This window comes from Emys orbicularis, chromosome 15 (genome assembly GCF_028017835.1).
Source record: "Emys orbicularis isolate rEmyOrb1 chromosome 15, rEmyOrb1.hap1, whole genome shotgun sequence".
NCBI lineage: Eukaryota > Metazoa > Chordata > Testudines > Emydidae > Emys > Emys orbicularis.
In genome coordinates this window covers 24,421,081-24,441,692 of record NC_088697.1, presented here as the reverse complement: position 1 = coordinate 24,441,692, position 20,612 = coordinate 24,421,081, and the positions used below count along the sequence as shown (strand labels likewise).

Genomic DNA, 20,612 nt, shown 5'->3' with positions numbered 1-20,612 from the left:
CTCTTTGATTTGGCAGCTGCTGTTGGTGCAGTGGATTTTAATGCTCCATGTTAGCTGCTGGGAAACATAACTAACCCCAGCCCAGGTCAACAGCTGTCCATTGCTTTTGGATAGGAGACACCAGCAAAAGGAGGCAGTATCACCGTCTGCCAGTACACCGTGCACAGGCGAAGGAGGAAGATGCACATGGGTGACTTGTCCCTTTTGTTTTAGTGGTAGGCTAGAACCAAATCCTTGGATCCAAACACGTCTGGACTTTGAGACGTTCGGATCCAAGTCCAAACTCGATGGCTCAGGCCCGTCTCTACTGGGATGTGGAGGCTGCAGAAGTGGTTTCCCAGTGAGGATGGGCCAATCAACTCCAACTTCCTCTATTTCCTCACTTCCTGTGAACCTCTTGGGGTTCACCAGTCACTCCAGCCCGGAGCTGGCAGTTGATCCTTGTATAGAAAGGAACATTTCTGAAGAACTGAAATAGAGATGTACATAAGCGCTGTATAAATAGGTAGAGAAACGTAGGAGAAGAGGTAGATGTAGATGCACAGGATTCTGATATATTTGCATGTAAAGGGGACGTTGAGGGTGACAGGGAGGATGTTAGATGTTTGGTGTGGGGTGGGGGATAAGGAGAGGGCGGGAGGGAGGGAAGGGGAGAGAAGCAGTAAGACTCGGGGCAAGGGATAGGAACAGAGACAAGGCATGGAGAGCCCCTGTTAGCTACTCCATATTACAGGGGTCTGATCTTCATTTTGTTCCTCTATCCCCAAATCAGGACCGGCTGTTTTTCTTTCTCTAGCCATAGAAAATAATTTAAATCACCGAATCATGGAACCAAGATGGCAGCAGTGGGATGCATTCAAGCTAGCTGGCCCAAGGAGCGGGGAGGGGAGCTGCTTGAAAAAGGTGTTTAGCCCAGGCCCCATCTGGACTGGGAAGGAACCAAGGCTAAGCAGCCACTTGTACTGGAGCTAAAAGTCAGTGGGCCCTGGGCCCCATGAGGCACCAGGTTCTATTGAGTCTACAGAGACCTACACCTTCACTCACTGTTTTGGGTCTTTGCCTTGCCTATGGTCTCAGGCAGGGGGAGAGGGCCATTGAACAGTGAGACGGGGAGTGAGCAGGGCAAGTCGGTGGCTGCTCAGGCAGAGTCTTTGTTTCCTCACAGACGTGTGATAGTTTTGAGGTGCATTAAGTGATCCCAGCAGGACAGTGTCCGAGGGACGCTGGGCTGAGAGGGTTCTCACTTGTTTGCTACCTAGCATCTGAACTGAGGGCGATTTGAAGCACGGGACACCATTTACTGTGCAATCCTCCGAGACCTCATAACTATGTCTCAGCGTGGCCAGGAACTGATTACTTGTGCCACCCGTCTCTCCGCGTGGCTGTGCTGGAAAGTGGACTGTCAGCGCAGTTTCTCACTTGGCAATACAAAATGGCAGCTTATTTCAGTTTCTGCTCTTAGCACAGGAGTCAGGAGTGGCTTTGCTTCCTGTAGGCCGGCAAGGGCTACACTCTTCCAGCAGGGCTGTGAGCTGCCACTGGTGCCCAAGCCAATGCTGCAGGAGGCCTCAGGATATCTTTAAAGCAGCCTATCCTGCTTTGTGATGGATGTATGCAGATGCACATGTTGCACACTGTCAGGATCTGTGTGTGTGTGTGTGTGTGTGTGTGTACGCATGCAGGTGTGTGATGTGAAAACAGATGCGCGTCTGTATCACTAACCCCAGCGTGTGCACGCGTGGGGGTGATGTTTGTGGTGTTGGACAGATATCCTTATAATACAAGGAGAATCGAGAATATCTTGCTGCCAGCCGCACGTTAAGATCTGAGTGTGCTCCCCGTGATGTGCGTTGGAGTCATTTGTCAGGAAGTGTGTTGTGTTGGGGGAGGGGTAATGAATAATAGTGCTGTTGTTCACTGTTTTGATGTCCATTTAACGGAGAACAAGAGCTGAATTCTGATCTCACTCTGCGTTTATACTAGTTTTATCTCCATTGACTTGACTGGAGTTACTCCAGGCTTATACCAGTCTGTGTGAGAACAGGTTTCGAGGGGTTCAGTAACCAGGTGCAACTCCCATTGATTTCGGTGAACTTACACTTGCTTATACCAGGTCTGTGTTGCCACATCTCTGCTTACGTGGTCTCCTGACTATCTTACATCCTTGGGTAGAGGGCCTGTGTCTGAGCATCTCTCAAACTGGACTGGCAAAATTGCTGGGCATAGGGAGTGCTGTAGGCAGGAAGCATGTAGATGCATGGGGAGGATCAGGAGAGGCATGTATATAAAAATCTTCTCTACAACAAATGCTTTGCTATGTAGTATTTAATGGCACCTCATTTGTTCTGACTTTTTTAGTGTTTGTTTTTAAAAACAAACGCACAAAAGCCCTCTAATGTAAAATCAATATGGATTTTACTCTCTGGTCACTTATGAGAAGTGAAACCTGCTCTTTTCAGAAACCCTTGCTTCTGAGGAGACAGATGAAAACCTATTTCTTTTATTCCTTGATTTGCGAAATGTAGCATTTTCCATGCCCGATTGCACCAATGCTCAGTTGAAACTAGTTCCCTCCCATAGTGACTTATGCCAGAAACTTCAGGGAAAGATGAACCCCCTATAAAATGCCCTGTCGTGCAGGGTTCTTATTTGGGGTGGGGGGTTGGGGGGGGAGAGTTTGTGTGGTTTTAGAGTCTCAGATACTGAGCACAAGGCTCCCACAGCTAACACCACCCAAGACTGTCACTTGCAAGCTGTGGCGTTATAGTTGAGAAACTTGTCCTTGCTGTAACATTTGCGCTATTGCAGCAAAATGCTGAACTGTTGCAATGCACCGTGCCAGAGTGTTGTGATGCCATCACAAGGTGGTGGTGGTGGTGTATTTCTGCAAGTTTTTGAATGGTCTGTCACCCTAGCTTGTGGACTGGTTCACCCCTTACCTCTCCAAAAAGGCAGCAGTAAGCGTCATGCTCACTGGTCCATCCAAAAGTAGCATATACTGTATCTGTAAAGGAGGAAGCATTAATTGCTTCATGAAAAGTGAAGTTTGCATTGTGTGTGTATAAACTAGAGATTTGCAAGTCTTTTTTTTTTTTTTTTTTTTTTTTTTTTTTTGCATTAAAAAATTAGCTAAATTCTGTTCTCGCTTAAACCTGTATAAATTCAGAATACCTCAGGTGACTTCATTACTGCGGATTTACACCTGCATAATCTAGAGCAGAGTTTAGAACTGTGTATGTGTGCTCTCCAAGACTCTTGAAAATCAGTGTATTTAAAGGGACACTAAACTTCAAAATCACATTGTCATCTGGAAATGTTGTACTTACTATTGTTATAGGTCACCATGAAGGTGACGAGTAACTGACAAGTGATTTGTCAGCACTTCGTGTGCAGTCGGTTTCGCTGTTTTGTGGGTGGTCAGTTGTCACATGCAGGGGTTTGGAGGGAATTCACTGTGCGTGTTTTTCTCGGTGCTCTGCAAGAGGGTGAGCACACGGTGAAGCAGAGGAGGGGTGGTCTTCACAGGAAGACTGGGAGTCAGGATTGAGTTCCCATTTCCACTGTTGACTTGCTTTTTATTATCTTGAGTCGCTTCCCTGTTCGGTGACTCTATTTACCCATCTCTCAGACCGGTATAGTGCCTCACAGGGAAGGTTGTGAAGTTTAAATTCACTAATGTTTCAAAAGTGCTGATGGTAAATACAAAGCATTGAAGTCTCATTACAGCTGAGAAAGCAGTGATGGCCTTGGTGTATAAGGCAGTGTGCCCTCAAACTAAACTGTGGTTTGTCAAGATTTTTATACACACACACACACACACACACACACACACACACACAATTTCACTTTTGTGGTAGGAAAACAGATCCCTGTATGGAATTATTAGTGTCCAGGGAATGCTCATAAAGCCTTATTCTGCTCTCCGAGAAAGGGGCTTGAGGCAGTTAGATTTGGATGAGAGCTGGGGAAGCTAGGAAGTGAGTTCAGTTTTTCCTTGCCCTTTCCGCAGGATACACTCCATGCGGAGAACATTCTTCATCAGTTTGTTCTTCTGTCCCTATCAGTGATCCTTTCAGAGATGGATTTTTCCCCCTCTTGTGTTTTAACCTAGTAGACTACTCAATGCCGGAGTCTCTGTTCCTGGTCTTTTTGTATGGCAATACGCATCTCACCCAGTTTTGCTGGGTAACCTCAGGACACGTGCAATTGAGAGGTCATCCCCAACCCAAATCCTAAGGGCTCTGGGAGTTTGCTAAATGCATGGCTTAGAACTTTAAGTAGGGAGAGGGAGGGGGGAGAAAGGGGAGCAGGATGTGGGTTGGTCTGGGTCTTGGGGATTCAGATGTTGCAAGCATGCTTTTTGGTGATAAGTTTAAAAAAAAAAAATTAAAAATCCTTTAAGTAGAGTGTTCTTGTAACTCCCAAGTAATGAGGGGCTGGTTGCCAGCTGTTTGCTTCGGGGCAGAGTCTAAGAGCTGATGAACACTGGCAACTTCTACGGAGGTCAGGTGGCCTTCAGCTCTCAGGATTTGGTCCTTTAGCTGCCAGTGCGTTGCACAATGCAGTGAAATATCTCCCAAATGGTTGGAAATTATGGGGAGGTGTGGAATGAGGGATGGGATGTCGCATGGCTGCCACTGTGTTTAGGCGAGCCTGTTTGTGTGAAGGAGCTGGGAAACCACGCCCCTTTCGCTCCCTGGTGGGCCCAGGAATCTCCTTGATCCTTCTTTCATTCCAGACAGAGCAAGACTTGGAGCTGAAATCTGCCTTCCCAGTGCCGCCATGCAACCCAATTTACCTCTGGGTGTAAACAAGAGGAGGAAAGTTTGGCCCAAGATTTTGAGTGACCAAAACCAAGGTCTCTCTCAACAAAGCAGGAGGGCTTCTTTTCCATTCCTCTTGAGGTCACAGGATAAAACTGCCTTGAGGAGTAAACAGACCTGTAGGGGCTATACATCTCCCTTGGAGAAGTTGATCCTGGGGCCTGAAACTGCAAGTATGTCCCCTGTTGTTTCTGAAACACCAGGTGACAATGAAACCGGCTTGACACTGTATGACCCCATAAATACGTGATCTTTGTGTATTGAAAATGGCATTGTATATACAATTATATAAATATATATTTACTTTCTATTTTAAAGGGGGAGGGAAATAAATAAAAAGTATTTAAAAGAAAGTACTTTATTAATATGCATCCAAAATGTCCAGGAGGCTAGAGAGAGAGGCTGTCGGAGGTGGAGAGAATCTAACCGCAGGAGCAGAGTTAGTATTTTTGAATTGTGTTGCATTTAGAGTTCTCCACTTCTTCATCCATATATAAATATAGACAAATATATATAGTAAATCACATAGTTTGCTTTATTTTTGTACCTATGCTTAGCTCCATTTTGAGCAACACAGTATCTTAGGGTGATCGTGGGCTTTGTGATACAATAGATCTTCTGCGTGGCCCAAACAAAATGTCCCAGCTGAAGATGTCCTCTGGATCAGGTGGGTCCATTAGGAATTCATGTGATCTTTTACCCTGGCTGGAAGCACGGGGTTTTGGGCAACACAGCTGGTTTGGATTGCTTACTGTATGAGCTTCAAATCTATCTGCTCCACAATAGTTATTGTGATTTGTGCCTGTGGTGCAGCTTATCTGTTCTGTGAAGTGCATTTAAGTTGTCGCTATTGTATACTATCACTTTGGAGTAAAAGGAAAAATAACTGGGGAGGGGGTGAATGGAAAGTGGGAGACGGGAGTGTTTAAAAAAATAAACCAGCGGCGGCGGAATGGCTGATGTAAAGACTCACCAGACCACTATAAGCTGGGTGTGCAGACCTCGCAGAGTATTACAGCATTCGTTTTTGCCATGTGCGCCTCCTGAATGGAGATGCAGGATTGTGGATGCCTATTCTAGGAGGCATCTTGTGAGAGGAAAGAGGGAATCTGCTGCTAATGTGAATTAGGACTGACTGACTGCAATGAGGAGAAGGTGCCTGTAGCTGTAGTTCTGCTTTAGGCAGTGTTTGAAGTTTGTTTTTCAGAGAAGGGAATTTGTACTTTATTTTTAAAGCCGTTTATTGGAAAACAAATGAGCCTTTTTGTTTTAGATTAAGAAATCCAAGTCCTTAACACCACCTGCAAATTACCATCAGAGTGGGATGGCTGTGTTTTCACCACCCAGCCGGGCAGCCTCTGCATTGGATGAGCTGGATCTGGAATGACCTGAGAGGAAGGTTGGATTTGGTAATGTAGAAGCTGATACTGTTCTGCGGATCTGTTCTGGGCCCCTCCTGAGTTTCTCCAGTTGTAGTAGGTCCTAGAAGGGGCACGCCATTACCTCGTTATGGTTTCCATTGGTTACCAAGCCTTGTAGGCCCTCTGTCTTTTAAGAATGTGTGTTGCCTTTACAAAACCTGCAGAGAACTCAGCATCTAATAACAGGACGGATTGGGGCTGAGGGCAGCTGTAGCTGACAGAGATATTTTGTTCAGCACATTGGAATGGAGCAGCTCTCAGCAGCTATAGACTTTGTCCACTGGAGGCCTCCGGTTTTCAGGGGATCCTCAGTGGAAGCAAGGCTTTAATTTTTGTAAGCTTGGGAAGGCCACGGAGACGTCTGATGTTTGCAGGGAGTCCCCCATGCGACCTCTAGACAGGCTCAGTTGGGGGCATGTTGTCTGTAGGTTTCACCCGTATCATGGAATTCAGTTGCCCACTGTAGCAGGGCATCCTCTATCTAGGTACTTGTATACCTGTTCTAAAAGGATCGTAGACTTTGAAGCCTCAGTGGGTGTCCTCTGGGACTGTCTTTTCCTGTCCCTCTCACCAGGCTGTCCAAAGCCAAGGTGTCCTGTCTGTGGTACAAGCAGAGAGAGTTTTAGAGGTGTAGTTTTAGCTCACCACAATTCCTCTTGGCCTGCAGGGTGAATTCCATGAAATAACACTCAATTCCTGAACGAAAACAAAACCCCACTCCCTTCCTATTGAAGTTTTAAAGGGGCAGGACTGACAACTGCGCTGCAGGTGCAATGGAGTCTCCTACTGAAGTTCTTTTCAATTTTTCTTCAAAGCAATATTGAACCAAACAAAAAAACATGACTCAGAATTTGGGCGAGAGAGAGAGGGGGGGGGGGCGGATCAAGCCTGAAGGTAATTTCTGAATGATGTGAAAGACTCTTTTTAAACTTAAGGCAAGGATCCTCACTCTGGGTTTCTACTGCAAGTTCCCGTTGCTGCCCCACCCCCATGGCATGGACATAGATTGCACAGGCAGAGAAGAGCAGAAGATGGAACTGAAATCTGCAGTGTAGTTCAGAAAGAAGTTTTCACAATCCTGAGGGATTATCTGTTTGACAGGTGAGCCAAACCAACGGTGGTTCCGTTGAGGCTAGCAGCAACACGCCTGTGGTCTTCTCTAAGACCTGGGATTGGCTCAAGACCTTGAGAAATGTGTGGCCTGCCTGCAGGAATGAGCAGTAGGAAGTCCTGAGTTCTAATCCTGACTCTGACACAAGTTTCCCAGAGTGCCTTTGGGCTTGTACGGTGGGAACCAACCTTACCTGCTTACCTTGTAAGGTTGAGGATTAATGAGTTAATGTTTGTGCAGAGCTTTGAAGCTGGAATCTTGGCCTTGAGTAAGTTCTAAGTATTATTATTATTGTGGACTTGAGGCTTCCAGCTTTTGGCTTACTCTACCTCTTATTCTCTTCCTCTCTTTGGGCATCTGACTCTGCACCACTGGAGTCAGTGGGAGCAGAAGCCGGCCCTAAATGAACAATGGGGAGGCATTTGCTACTGTTCCCATTATGCTCTGAGGTCGGCGGCTTGGTGAGAACCCCCAGCCGGTCCAGTCTGCATTTTCTTTGGAATTGTTGTCTGACTTTGACAAAGGGAGGCTGAGCTGGTGGCCAGATACTAGGCAAAGGGCCTTGCCCTTCTCTTGGAAAAAGCAAAAGTGTGGCTCAGAGATGTGGTAGCATGGACAGGATTTCTGGGCCTACCTAGCATGGGCTCTGGCTGTGCTCCTCCCCTCGTGGGCCCTGTAGCCTGACGCTCTCTCGCTGAAAGGTGTTCTGACTCCCTTTGTGGCCACGTAATTCCCACAGCTGAATCCATGAAGAACTGTAAATGTTTGGTCTCTTTCTATTGGATTTTGGTCAGTGTGTTTTCTTAGTGGGTGACTTTCTCCCCACTCTGCAGAGAAACCAGGCCAGCCATGAGTTCACGAGCATGATCTAAAACCTGAAAGAGGCGATGAAAACTCCCATCCTCTTGCCTCTCTCAGGCTGGGTCTCTTCACAGAAACTGCTCTGCCAGTGGGACAGGCGAGTTGCCTAGGGCAGTGGAATTCTTATGTATTTTTTGTGACGTTGACCATGTGGCTATGAGGGGCATGCAAGCTCCAGATGTGTCACTGATTCGTGCTCACGCAGGCTAGGGAGCCTGTTCTGCCCACACTGCTTCAGTTACTTGTCATGAGGCATTCTGGGCTCCAGCTTTGAGAGCCCAGCCAGCAATAGTTTGGCTGACCTGAAAAGCAATGGATTGTGGTTAGAGACGCAATTTGTGTCCTCCCCAACCCCAAATCCTGCTTGGCTTCAGAGGAACAGCCACTGGTGGTGGGGCAGGGGAGGGATGCATACTTGGGGGAAACATAATCACCCTTCTCCTCCATACTAAAAACTCCTAGCAGTCTTCTCTTTTACATATGGCTTCCCAGCTAGGGGAAGGGAAAGATAAGGAGGAAAGAGCAATGATGTAAAAAACCGCAAAATAGACCTCAAATCTCTTCCATCCCCTTCCTTACTCCAAAGGGGCTGTACATCAAGCAAGTAAGTAACAGGGCAAAGAGTAAGTTATCCACTGGAGGTGGCCTAAGGGAAATCTCCATATAGAGCAGGCTCCAGTCCCTTTCTCAAGATCTTATCTTGGGAAATCTCTTTAGTCCCCAAGAAGGCACTGCAACATGGTGGGGCGGTATCGTGAACCAGCCCAGTAAGCTCTACTGCGCTGCGATCACCAACTCTTCCAAAACGAACCCCGCACACCAAGCTCTGTACCAGGGTGACCCCAACCGGCCAAAGCATGAATGTAACCTGTTCAGGAGGGATAGGGACACTAGGAGCTCAAGCCCTTCGAAACCGTGCAATTTCTTTCTTCGTTGTCACCTGTTACGTTTCTTGATCTTTTATATATATATATATATATATATATATATATATATATAAATAAATAAAGAAGTGTTTCCAATTACAAGCCAAGATTTGTTCAGCACCAGTTGCTAAGAGAGCATGTTAGATGGCACCGCTAAGTTGCATTGATTAGCAGTAAATATGTGAAAGACTAAACAGTAAGAAGGACAAGGACTTCCCCAGTCACCTTGTTCTCTTGTGTTCAGGATGGGTGGCTTAGCACGCACTTTGAGCTTGGGACACTCAAATTGTGGTGGTTTTTGTTGGGGGCAGGGGTGTTAGCAGCTTTCTTGTTTCCCCCATCCCCCTTTACCCCAGAAATCACTTACGGGGGGGGGAGGGGGAAGAGAAAAAATAATGGCAAAAAGACGTTTATAAAGCACACTTTCTAGAGTAATATTATTAACCCTCTTGATGCCAAATGCAAACCAACGACGCCTCGTTTCCACCCCGATGCTCTAGGGTTTAGGGAGTCATCTTGGAGACGAGCATCTGTCCGCTTTCTTCTTTTTACACACGAGCCCCAGTGTCCATCCGTCCACCTGTCGTACCCACTTCAGATGTTGCACATGCTTTTGTCGTGGTTCTTGCAGGATGAAGCGTTTGGGGGATTTGCTTTAAATGGATGTTCTGGGAACTTGAGGATTTTTTTAAAACCTTAAAAGGACAAATAAGAGGGAGGGGGAGCGAACACAGTCAAAAAGGCGTTTCGGTAAGGGCCCCGCTTCTGGTGCCCCCAGTGAGCCTACATGTAAGCCCCCTATGGGATCAGAAGTAAGGGAGGGTGAGTTTACAGCTTTTCCTGAGCACTCCTTTGACTTCCATCTACCATGTGGCTGCTTATTTGGAGTGCTTCATCCATCCTCCCGCCCAGACGCACTTAAAGGGCCAATCTTACTTTTCAGGTCCCAGTCCCACTCCTGCTACTGCCCAGTGTTTTTCACAAAGGCCAGTGCAAGGCATGAGGGCTGCTGACTGCAGAATGGATCTGGACAGGCTAATGATCTTGGGGATGCCTTTTTCCCCTTCAGTTTGTTCCCTCTATGTGCTTTGCATACACGTCCTCCCTTCTCCCCCATGGTCAATAACAACATCGGCTTCTTTTTAGAACCATCCTGCTCTGGGGCAAGGATGGAGTGCCCAGCACTCTTAGTCTCAAAATTTAAAAAAAGACAACTTAAGACTTTCTGTACAACTGTGGACTTTTTGTTTGGATTTCTCTTGTGGGAAAGCCCTACAGAATTTTAATAACAAATGATCACCTTTCTATTGGTCTCTTGAGTCATCCTATGGAGTTTAATAGAAAATTATATCCCTATAGAATTCTGTAGGATAGTTTGAAACTCCTATATTCAGCTTATCATTTTCTATTCAACGTGATAAGTTTTTTAGAGTCTGTGGAACCCTGTTAAATTTCCATAGACCCCTATTGGTTTAATTCCCTGTTAAACCGCTGGGATTTTCTTTAGAACGCCAAGTGATCTTCTGTTGTGTAGGGTCTTTTTTATTTCCTTGTTAAAAAAAAAAACAAAAACTTGCCTATATTTAAAAATGACTTTAACCCTTGAAGAGACCATTCAACCTCGTTTCCATTTCTTGAATGTCGAGTATTACAATGTATAACACACATTAGGGTGCTCTTTGGTGCTGTTTAAATGGTAGCCAGTGGAACTGACTTTTTTAATAATAGTAATAAAAGAAACATTAGTCCCACTGGTTCCTTAATGTTCGTTGTTGTGGTTTTCTTTCTTTTTTAATAACGGTTAGTGCTCTGAACTGTGATATTGGTTACTGACATGTGCACGTCAAATTCTTAGTCGCTCTGTCCGTGTAACGACAGTGCCGGCGGCTACTGCAAGTGAGGGTGGCTGTGTAATAATTTGACAATAGTTTGACTCTTTGTTTTCAGTGTGTTTTTAAATTGCACAGGTGCACACAGCAAAAATATTCGACCTGAACCCGAATGGCAACTAGAGGGTTAATTTTTAACTTCAGGTATGTTATTCAAGAGAATAAAATTTAAAAAAAAAAGAGGAGAAACAGAACACTATTTTTTCAGTAAGCTTTTTTTTCTGTAAACGATTTAGAAATAAATCCAAGACATGATGGTGCTGTACCAAAGCCTTATACAAAACTTAATTCTGCGCTCTATATAATCTCTCTCTAGCTGTATTGTTGCTCTCAGCCTCGGTTTTGTGAAGGTCTGTAAAATACCAGCAGGGGGCAGTAAGGACTGGGACATGGTCCTGGAAGTTTAGCCAGCGATGGTGCTTTGTCACTTGGGAGCCAGGGCAGGGGGCCTCGTTTCTGCTGGGGGAGGACATTGGTCAAATTTTGTTCAGTCCCTGACTTTGTAATGAGGGGAGGAAACGGGAATGCTCTCCCCAACTGGGTGCTAATCTGTTCTTGGTAGGTAAATGTAACCTCCTGGGGGATAGGGACAACTCCTCTTTTCCCCCCCCCCTCCCCTCCCTGACTGCCTCCCGGGAAGCTGACTATGCAGAGAACCCCCAGGAAGCTGAGTGTTTCCCTTTGAGTCTTTGGGGCCCAATTCATTTCTCTCACACTGATGCACCGTGCTTTTGACGTCCGTGGATGTGCCCAGGTGTTACGGAGAAGGGAATTTGGCACTAGTGGGAATACAACCAGCCGGTACTGAGAAATCTTCCAACTCAGCCATTCTGGCACTATACCTCATTTGACCAAAGCAAACACAGACCTTGCCTGGTTTTCTCTGTCAAACAGTGTCTAGCCCCCCCCCCCCCCCCCAAACGCTCTTTTTTTCCCTATCCCAAATGAAGAGCTAACCTGCTTGGCATTCACTGGAGGCAACTCCTAGCTGCTTCTAGTTTGGTGGCTCTAAGCAATAAACCCGCTCTGTTTGCCAAGGATGTTGGCCCCTTAGGCACCTGGACTACTGCCAATTAAAAAACATAGTCTAATGAACATTGGAGGAAAATTAATTTGAAGCCCTGCCTTAATGTGACTGGCTTGTCCCCAGACCTTCCCTTGCTGGTATTTTAAGGCCTGCTGAGTACTAAACGACTCATCACCAGTAACATTGCATGTCCATAGATTGCTTTTTTTTTTTTTTTTAAATATACCCAATTAAGAAATTATGGCAGTGTTGCAATGTTAAGTAAAACTAGCCATTCTGTAGGAGAATGATGGATTTTGGAATCGATAAAGTTTAACATTTAATTGCTCCTCATGTAACATTACTTTGCTTCAGAAATGTTTTGTATTTTGATATAAATAAATATTTGCTTAAAAAATGCTGGCATGTGGCATTGATTCGTTTTTTAGTTTCTTGGTGTTTTGGTTATAACTCCCGGCTCTGGGGTCATGTGCTCTTGTGAAATCCCTTCAGTTCTCTAGTGACGACATCTCAGTCCATGTTCCAGCTGATGAGACTTTGGGAATATTCCATCAGTGTCCTGTAGGTAATGATGAGTGAAACTTCCCTGGTTCATGTGGTGTTGCTCCCATTGGGGTGAGTGACGGGAGAATCTGATTTGGCAGCATCTTGCAGTCGCGTTACCCTTGTGGAAGTAGAGCAAAAGTGTAAGTGATGAGACAGGGCTCAAGAGAAGAAACTGAACTGAAGTTCTGGGCCTGCCTAGAAAGCGCTGTCCCCTCCCTCTCCTTTGCTCCAGCTACCTCTCCACAGCCTTAAACAAAGAGAGAAGGTACTTGCTGTCCCAGGGGTTCACATAGCTGGGACACTGCTGGCTATTACCAAGTGCTGCCAGATCAGTCATGACCTTTCAGAGGAGCCCTGGGAAGTCCATGGGAATGGACACCCGGAACTGAACTAAACCATTGGTTCCAACCTTCCTTTTCCTGGAATCCCCCTTTCGATAGACCGGTGGGCATCCCCACCTTCTGCGTCTCCTCAGGTCATGCCCTGGCACAGTTACTGTGTCCCCATGTCTTTTTTTTTTTTTTTGCCATCAACCACACAGTCAAATTAAAAAAAAAAATTAAATTAATGGAGATATCCAGCCCCCTGCCTTCACTAGCAGGACCAAGTACTAATTTTGCCCCAGATCCCTAAGTGGCCCCCTCAAGGATTGAACTCACAACCCTGGGTTTAGCAGGCCAATGCTCAAACCACTGAGCTATCCCTCCCCCCCCTGTCAGCTCTAATGAGTTACTGGCAGCTTGATCACCTAACTTCCAACCATGCTGCTAAAAGCAGAGTTTCGTTTTTGTTCTTGCTCCAAATATGAGCAACGTTTTGAAAACCCCAACATTTTGAGCAGAGTTGAGCACTTTTTCCTGTACAAGTACTTCTCCATCTAGGCATGTCAGAAAAGGGCTTGTGTGTTCTTTTATTGCGCACAGAGCTTAGGGAGCAAGGCCCTGTATCAAACAGCAATTATTTAGCAGCTTTCAACCTGGAAGATCCCCAAGTTCTTTCCAAAACCTCTACTGGAACCACTTTGCCCACTGCTGAAATGCAGTCGCCTCTAGTGTGGGATACAACAGCTGTTTCCACAGCGCACGGCGACGTGACACAGAAAGTGAAGAATCCCATAGAAGCTGCTGCAAGGATTTACAGGGGTGGACGGCAATACTTAACAATACGTAGCTAGCTAGAAACTGGAATGTCCTCCGGGGAATGGGGTTAATGCCTCATCTTTTATGAACAGTACCATGGGATCTTTAATGGCCAGTGCCTCCGTTTTATCCATCTTGTGGAAAAGATGGCACCTCCAGTAGCACAATGCCTCTGAGCAACATGCTGGGGCATTGGCTCGATGATGAGTCAATGGAAAGGAGATCACCACACCTTCCTGCAGCACCTGCGGGTTCCTTGGTACCCTCTACTAGGAGTAAAATATCTTCCAGTAAACACACTTGCCACAGAAAGCGTTGGATGGCCCCAGGGCTCTGGCCTGGGATTTGTAAGACCTGAGTTCAATTCCCAGCTCTGCAATGAACACCATGTGTGTCCCCGGGCAATCACCTTGTGCCTCAGTTTCCCCATCTATAAAATGGGGAGAGCACTTCCCTCCCTGATGGGGGGCTAGGAGGATAGAGCCCGGGGGCTGAAAGGAGTTAGGTGACCAAATGCCACTGAAATTCAATTAGGCACCTAACGCCTCCCTTAGGTGCTTTTGAAAAACAGCGCAGTGCTTCAGCACCCCGGGTGAGGAGGGCCTACATACCACAGAGGGGAGGAGCCCAGTAACTTCCAAGGAAGTGCTAGAGGCTTCAGAAGGGAAAATCCCTGCTTAGAAAACACAGGAGCCTCCGCCTGCCTCTTTTATGAGCGCGGGGGGGGGGGGGGGCAAGCACAGGGAGGCACATTGCTGCCGCCACCTACCATTGTGACAGCGTCAGCGGTTGCTGTGCCACGGAGCCTGGTGATGCAACAATGCTGCCCCTCAGCCAGGACTCTTACTGCAGAGACCAGTTCCTGCGGAAGAGGGGAACTGAGGCTGAAGGAGGGCTCACCTCCCGGGGGAGAGGATCCCCTAGGATGATTATTTCCACGTGGGGCGTGTACATCTTGATCTGTAAATCAATTGGCCGTCGGTTCCCACCCAGCAAGGCTCCGGTAAGGGGGCGATGGGGTTATTCTGTGGCTTAGCTGTGAGCTCCCCATCGGCGGGGCGGGGGGAAATGCACAGGGTTCATGCCAGCCTCACCCTGTCTGATTCCTTGCAGGACATTAAAGTCGTGGAGACAGAGATGCTGTCCGTGCTAGAGCACTGGCTGAGGAAGGTGAGGATGAGAGCCAGAGAGTAGCAGCATGCCCAAGTTAGTGAGATCCTAGCCAATAAGACGCCAGCAAGGACGGTAACCAGGGAGTGGAGTGCTGTGTTAGCACCCAGATGGTAAAGGGGGGCACTAAGCCCCGATTAAATCAATTCAGTGCCTGGACACTGAATCGGGGAGGATTTTAATACTTTGGTACCTTGCTAAGCCTAGAGGTGGGGTGGGGGGCAGGATCAGATCCTGGATCTGATGCATGAATACATTGCTACTACGTGGAGGGACCCTGGATTTTAATGCCTGGTTACCTGGATGCTAACTAGGAGGAAACCACGTTGAATGCCCAGTTGTCTGGATGGATACAGACTAGGGGGCATGGTTTTAGTGCCTGGGTACTTGGATGATAACCAGGACGGAGGGGAGAAATGTGGTTTTCATGCCCATCTGACTCAATGTCGGGGTTGTTACCACCCTTGTTATGAAAAAGAAAATCTTGGTGAGGAGACTGTCCCCCAACACAGTGGACTTCTGGGATTAAATGGTATTCTGGGGACTTTGGTTCAACCTTGCTTTGAAGGTACTTTGAAGCCAAAGGCTCTGAGATCATTACTTTGCCTAAACAGACACCACGGTGGGTCTTCATATTTAATACACACCCAGCTAGGAGACGACATTCTAGCCTTCTAAGAGGACTGGTTTGGCAGGTTCCACTCTTCCACCCTTCTGTGTTCTGAAGATGAGATGGTACCTGCTAGGAAGCAAGGGGCCCAAGTGTTTTCCCTAAATGGATAGTTGCTTTGTTATTAGCCCTCAGTTACCAAGAAGTATAAAGTAAAACCCCAAGTGCCTAAGAGCCATTGAGGTCTGATACCTGCACAGTTCATTCTAGTCACTGCTCTCCCTCAGGAGTTGCTGGCGAGGAAAGATGTTGTTATTTTGCTTCCCTTTCAGATTGAAGAAGAAGCTTCCAAGTTCTTTAAGCAGAAACTGGAAAACAAGGCAGAAACCAAAGCGACCCCTTCTGCTGGCCAAGGTTCAGGAATGACAAAGTCACAGGTATCGCCTTGGGACAGTGTCCGGGGGGCGGTGTGTGGAATGAGAGGTGGCGGCGTCCTGTGACACTGTACAGGAGAAGGTGGAAGAAGTAGAGTCTGAGTGGCATGTGCTAGTGTTAAGACACTTCCCTCACGTGGGGCTATGGGTAGCATGGGCCAGGGTGTCCAGTGGGGTTACACCGGGGAGACGTTAAGTGCTCTAACACCTTAACAGTGGCTGAGGTCTGAGAACCTCAACAGAATAGGAAACAAGACTCCGTTTTCCTTCTGCTGTTGATACCAAGCTTGGCTTTGCCAGTGAAACCATAGCAGCAATAGATGGCTGGACTGCCATCCATCCCCTGGAACTTGCTTTAAAGCATTCCTTGTGTACACCAAACCTCTTGGGCAGCTGGGCCAGGTTCCCAACGGCTCATCACGCACATTCAGGGCCAGGTTTTCAAGAGTTTTTTTTTTTTTTTCCCTCCCCTTTTGGCATCCTCCAAACAAGGGTCACATTTTCAAAAATGCTCAGCAGCCGGCTCCTCCCGGCATGCCACTTATGTGCTGAGCTCTTTGGAAAATCTGGCCCTTGCTGGTTCGAATGGAGTCTTTCTCCACAGAGGATAAACTTCCCAGGCAGTAATTCCCATCTTTGTTTTGGTTTGGCTCACTGTTTCCTTCTTCCTCTGCAGTTTAAGGGGCTAATCAGATATCAGCTACAAAAGTGCAAGGTGATCTGATAATGCGAGGAACGCTTATCCTCCTGTGTAGACAGCATTATATACAGATAGGTCATTGCGTTGTGGTTTTCCTCCTCTTCCTCTGAAGCATCAATTGACCTCTGCCAGAAGCAAGATTTAGTGACTGGCCCAAGGTGCATTGAAATCAACTGAGAGACTCCCATTTGACGTCCACGGGCTTTTTTTTCCCACCATGCACACCAGTGGTTCTCTATGATGCATAATGATGCCAGGATACAGACTTGCTTCAGCAATGGTTTGATCCAGTAGGGCAAATCCTGTTGTCCCACTGTGTTCCACATGAACTGGAAAAGCAACCTTTCCACATAACTGAAATGTCACTGCCTTGCATTCAGGGGTAATAGGCACTTCTCAGCTGCATTTGGCATTAGCCACTGCGGTCTCATTAATGCTGATATAAAGTAGATAGTAAAGGGCTTTTTTTTCCCCCCCCTGGTTAAGACTCTGAGCTGCGTTTCATCCTATTTCCCTTCATGCCAAGGTTTGCGGCTGTGAATAATATCTGCTCTCCCCTGTTTTTCCTAGTCTGTTCAAGTCTCTAGCACGAAACTGCCAGTGTCATCGTCGAGCCGCGGTCTTCTGGAGGAGAGGACAAAGATCCAGTTCATAAGATGGAGGTAGAGTCCCTTGTAGCTATCCCCTAGGAAGAGGCAAAGGGTCTGATTCTGCAAGGTACTGAGCTGGAGTATGAAAGGGGAAGCCCCGCTGAAGTGAGGGGGGGGTGGACGGAAGAGAAGGCAATGAGAGTCAGTGGGAGCCAGGATGCTCAGGACTGGACCAAAAGACCAGAACTTCAGCTGGTGTACGTCACTGCGGTGAACTCAATGGAGCTGTGCTGGCTTACGCCAGCTGAGGATCTGGCCCAAAGTGGGCAGTGTTTGGTCATGGAGCTGTGGAGTTTATATGCATCTATATTGCAATGTATAAAAAAACCAATCACAACCTTTTACAGCATCATGCTTACATATCAGCGATTTTGATCTCTTGGGTTCTACTAGAACTAACGAGGAGCACTTTTAACTTGGAGGATACAGTCCTACCATTGGGTATACTGGGATAACACAAAGATTGGGGACCTGTGCAGAGCTGGGCTTGGGTGGCATGCTGGATGTTTTTTATGGGTGACCAGGCCAGCGTCATAAAACCACCTGAATCGACTTGTGTGGTTCTTGCAGTCAGACCCGGGTCTATCGAGTATCGAGTGACATGAGGAACGAAGCCATGCGGGAGAGGCTGGAACAAGTGCGAAACAGGTGAGATCTTCTTGGCAGGGTCCTTTAAACATCTGCCAGCTCATACTGAGGTCACGCCCAAAAGGCACCAGGTGCTGCCCCCATCCACAGGAAGACACAGTCCCTGCCTCAAAGAGCTCACAGTCTCGGTGCTGAGCACTCTGGATTGTGTGCAGTGGGACTAGGCACGTGCTGGAGTGGGGCCAGTGTGCTGGAGCCCTAGGGTAATAATGTCAGGATCCTGGGCAAAGGTAGGCCGGACTAGGGGTAGGCGCTTGGAATCCCAGAACTGAAACGGGTCAGAGCCAGTATCGGGGTCAAGAGTCAAGATGAGGTTCGAGTCAAGACAAGGATCTGAGCTGCACACAGAGTCAAGAATCAGGCTGAGGGTCAATACCAGATAATGGGGTCAGGGTCCCAGGGGTCGTTCGGGAATCAGAGCCAAGATCAGTACCGGGAGCTCAGAAACAGAGAAGCAGGTCGGTCGTGGAAGCTAGCTCTGTTGCCTGGACACATCCTGGTACACCTCGTTGGCTTTGTTCCTATATAAGCCCATCAGGGACTGCTAAGACCACTCTTTCAGATCACTTGAGGTGGAACTTCCTGTGGTGTTGAACCTCTGCAGATTGTGGGTTGCTGGGAGTGGCCAGGTTACAGTTGCTGCTGCATGGCACTGTGGGGATGTTGGTTGTCTAGTAGCCCTGCAGGCCTGGTTTCAAGTTGTGCTGATCCTTAAAAATATGGATGTGTAGCCAGATACTCGGAGTGGGCCCCCAGTGAAAACTTCGCCAGACCTCCGTAATAGGGAGAGAATTCAGACCTGTTTGCTGCTGTCCAGATTTGTCACCACTTGGCAATCCAACAAAAGTCCTCTAAACCAGGTGTTCTTCTAGAAGAAGAGGCCAAGTTCCTTGGCTATCCAGAGTCCTCATTGGCTAGAGAGATCAAGCCAATGGTCACCATGCTACTAGAGCTGCTCTAGCAGGAAATTAACCCCTTGTCTCCTTTTGCACGACAGAAGAACAAGGGGACTTTCAATTAATTGCAAGGTGGAAAATTCAACACAGATAAAAAAATACTTTTTCTCTCAACATGAGATTAGATTGTGGAACACACTGCCACAGGATGCCATTGAGACGAAAGAATTAAATAGGGCCAAACATTTATCTGCATAAGAAAAATATTCAGTGTTGTTATAGTTAATGCAAAAAGAAAAGAATTTTGGAAGGGATAACTCCTCCCTGCTTTAGGGTTTAAGCCAGACTCCAGTGATTTGGGGATGTGGCGAGGCCTTTGTGGAGGCAGATTATCCCACATCAGCCTGTTGTAGGGCTCTTGCACCTTCCTCTGAGGCATCTGGTGCTGGCTACTTTTAGAGACAGGATTCTGGATTAGATGGACCATGGGTCTGATCCAGTCTGACAGGGCACATCAAATTCTAGCGTCTACCTCTGCAGACTCAACTGCAACATCTGCTTTCTCGATGCTTTTACCAGTTGGAGATTGAAACATAGATCCCCCTAAATGACATCCAGGTGCAGGAAACCCAATTCTGCAGTTAGGTATCAGCACATTTTGGGTTCTGGCTGGCGCTCAGATCCTGCAGTGATGGACACCTGTGCAAAATCGTGAGATGGATGGATAGAAGTCCTCCCTAGTGCATTGCTGGGTCCGACACCTCCCTATAACTTCTTGTTTCTTCAGTGTTTCCCAGGTCATGCTTCAAGCAATGCAGAACAACAGGTCGAACACTGAGATCCGAGCCACGCTTTCAAGCTAAATATAGCAGGTAAGGCGTGTAGGCCAGGTAGAACATTGGAGGTGAGTCTCAACTCATTCCTTGATTCACTGCTCCTAGCTTCCTCAAACCTGCCACCTCCATAGACCTGACCCTACAGAGTGAACCCTCTGTTCCTGAGGTTAGAAAGGAGCTTGTTCTCCATTTTAATCCAGCCCTGAGTTTCTTCCTATCACTGCTGCTTCACCAGCTGGCCTCCCCCAGCTAGTTCCTGGGCTGAAAGTAAACTTAGGCCCGTGATGAAGGGCCAACATTTGTACTGAGACATGTAGGTCCAAATAAGCGAGCGTCAGGATAACAAATAAAAGCGATTTCCCCAGAGTGAATTATGCCAAGATTCCCTCCTGGCCTCTATTGCCGGTGCTGTAGACCTGGGGCAAGACAAGTTGTGACCTTATGACGCACCTGGCCTAGGCATCCAGGGGCATCTGAAACTTGGACCCTCGCTGGCCTTATCTCTCCTATGGGAAACCTCAGGGCACGTGGTCCCATGCCATCCTGGCTGGCCAGTTTGGGATAGTGTCAACTGTCATTCTAAATCACCCAGGGGGCTGAGAGTCCGCTTACCTAAATCAAGTTCTACCCAGAGCTGCTTGCCGTCAAAACCTGACAGTGGCCAGGGAAGCTGTCCCGGCCAGCAGCTGGTGGCCAGGTCGGTCTGTGTGGGCAGGGCTAGAGGGAAGGCACCCAGGTTCTCTTCTGCTGTCTGGGGCAGGCCTGGCTGGGCCTTGCACAGTACTTTGCCCTGGCTGGAAAGACTGCTACGCAGGGGATAAGTGGTGATTCTGTCCAGCTTTGCTTTCTGCTCTCAATGAGCCCCGATGCCTGTTCACCAAGAATTCAGTGGGGGGAATTCCCGTGGTTGTGGGGTCTCTTTGTA

General features: G+C 47.4%; 1 protein-coding gene across 1 annotated transcript; it reads left to right on the top strand.

The window, feature by feature from the left end:
* The first annotated feature begins 14,668 nt into the window (after positions 1-14,668).
* Positions 14,669-19,714, top strand: SPATA19 (spermatogenesis associated 19). Its single transcript, XM_065417048.1, has 6 exons — positions 14,669-14,746; positions 14,857-14,913; positions 15,856-15,960; positions 17,228-17,319; positions 17,878-17,955; positions 19,639-19,714. Exons 1-6 carry the CDS (start codon positions 14,669-14,671, stop codon positions 19,712-19,714), a joined length of 486 nt encoding a protein of 161 aa, XP_065273120.1.
* The last annotated feature ends 898 nt before the right edge of the window (positions 19,715-20,612 follow it).

Excerpts from the sequence above, each read along its gene's own strand:
- SPATA19 (XM_065417048.1), top strand. The coding sequence starts at position 14,669 with ATGATTATTTCCACGTGGGGCGTGTACATCTTGATCTGTAAATCAATT. Across the intron at positions 14,747-14,856 it reads TCCCACCCAGCAAGGCTCCG|GACATTAAAGTCGTGGAGAC; the intron begins GTAAGGGGGCGA and ends GATTCCTTGCAG. Across the intron at positions 14,914-15,855 it reads TAGAGCACTGGCTGAGGAAG|ATTGAAGAAGAAGCTTCCAA; the intron begins GTGAGGATGAGA and ends CTTCCCTTTCAG.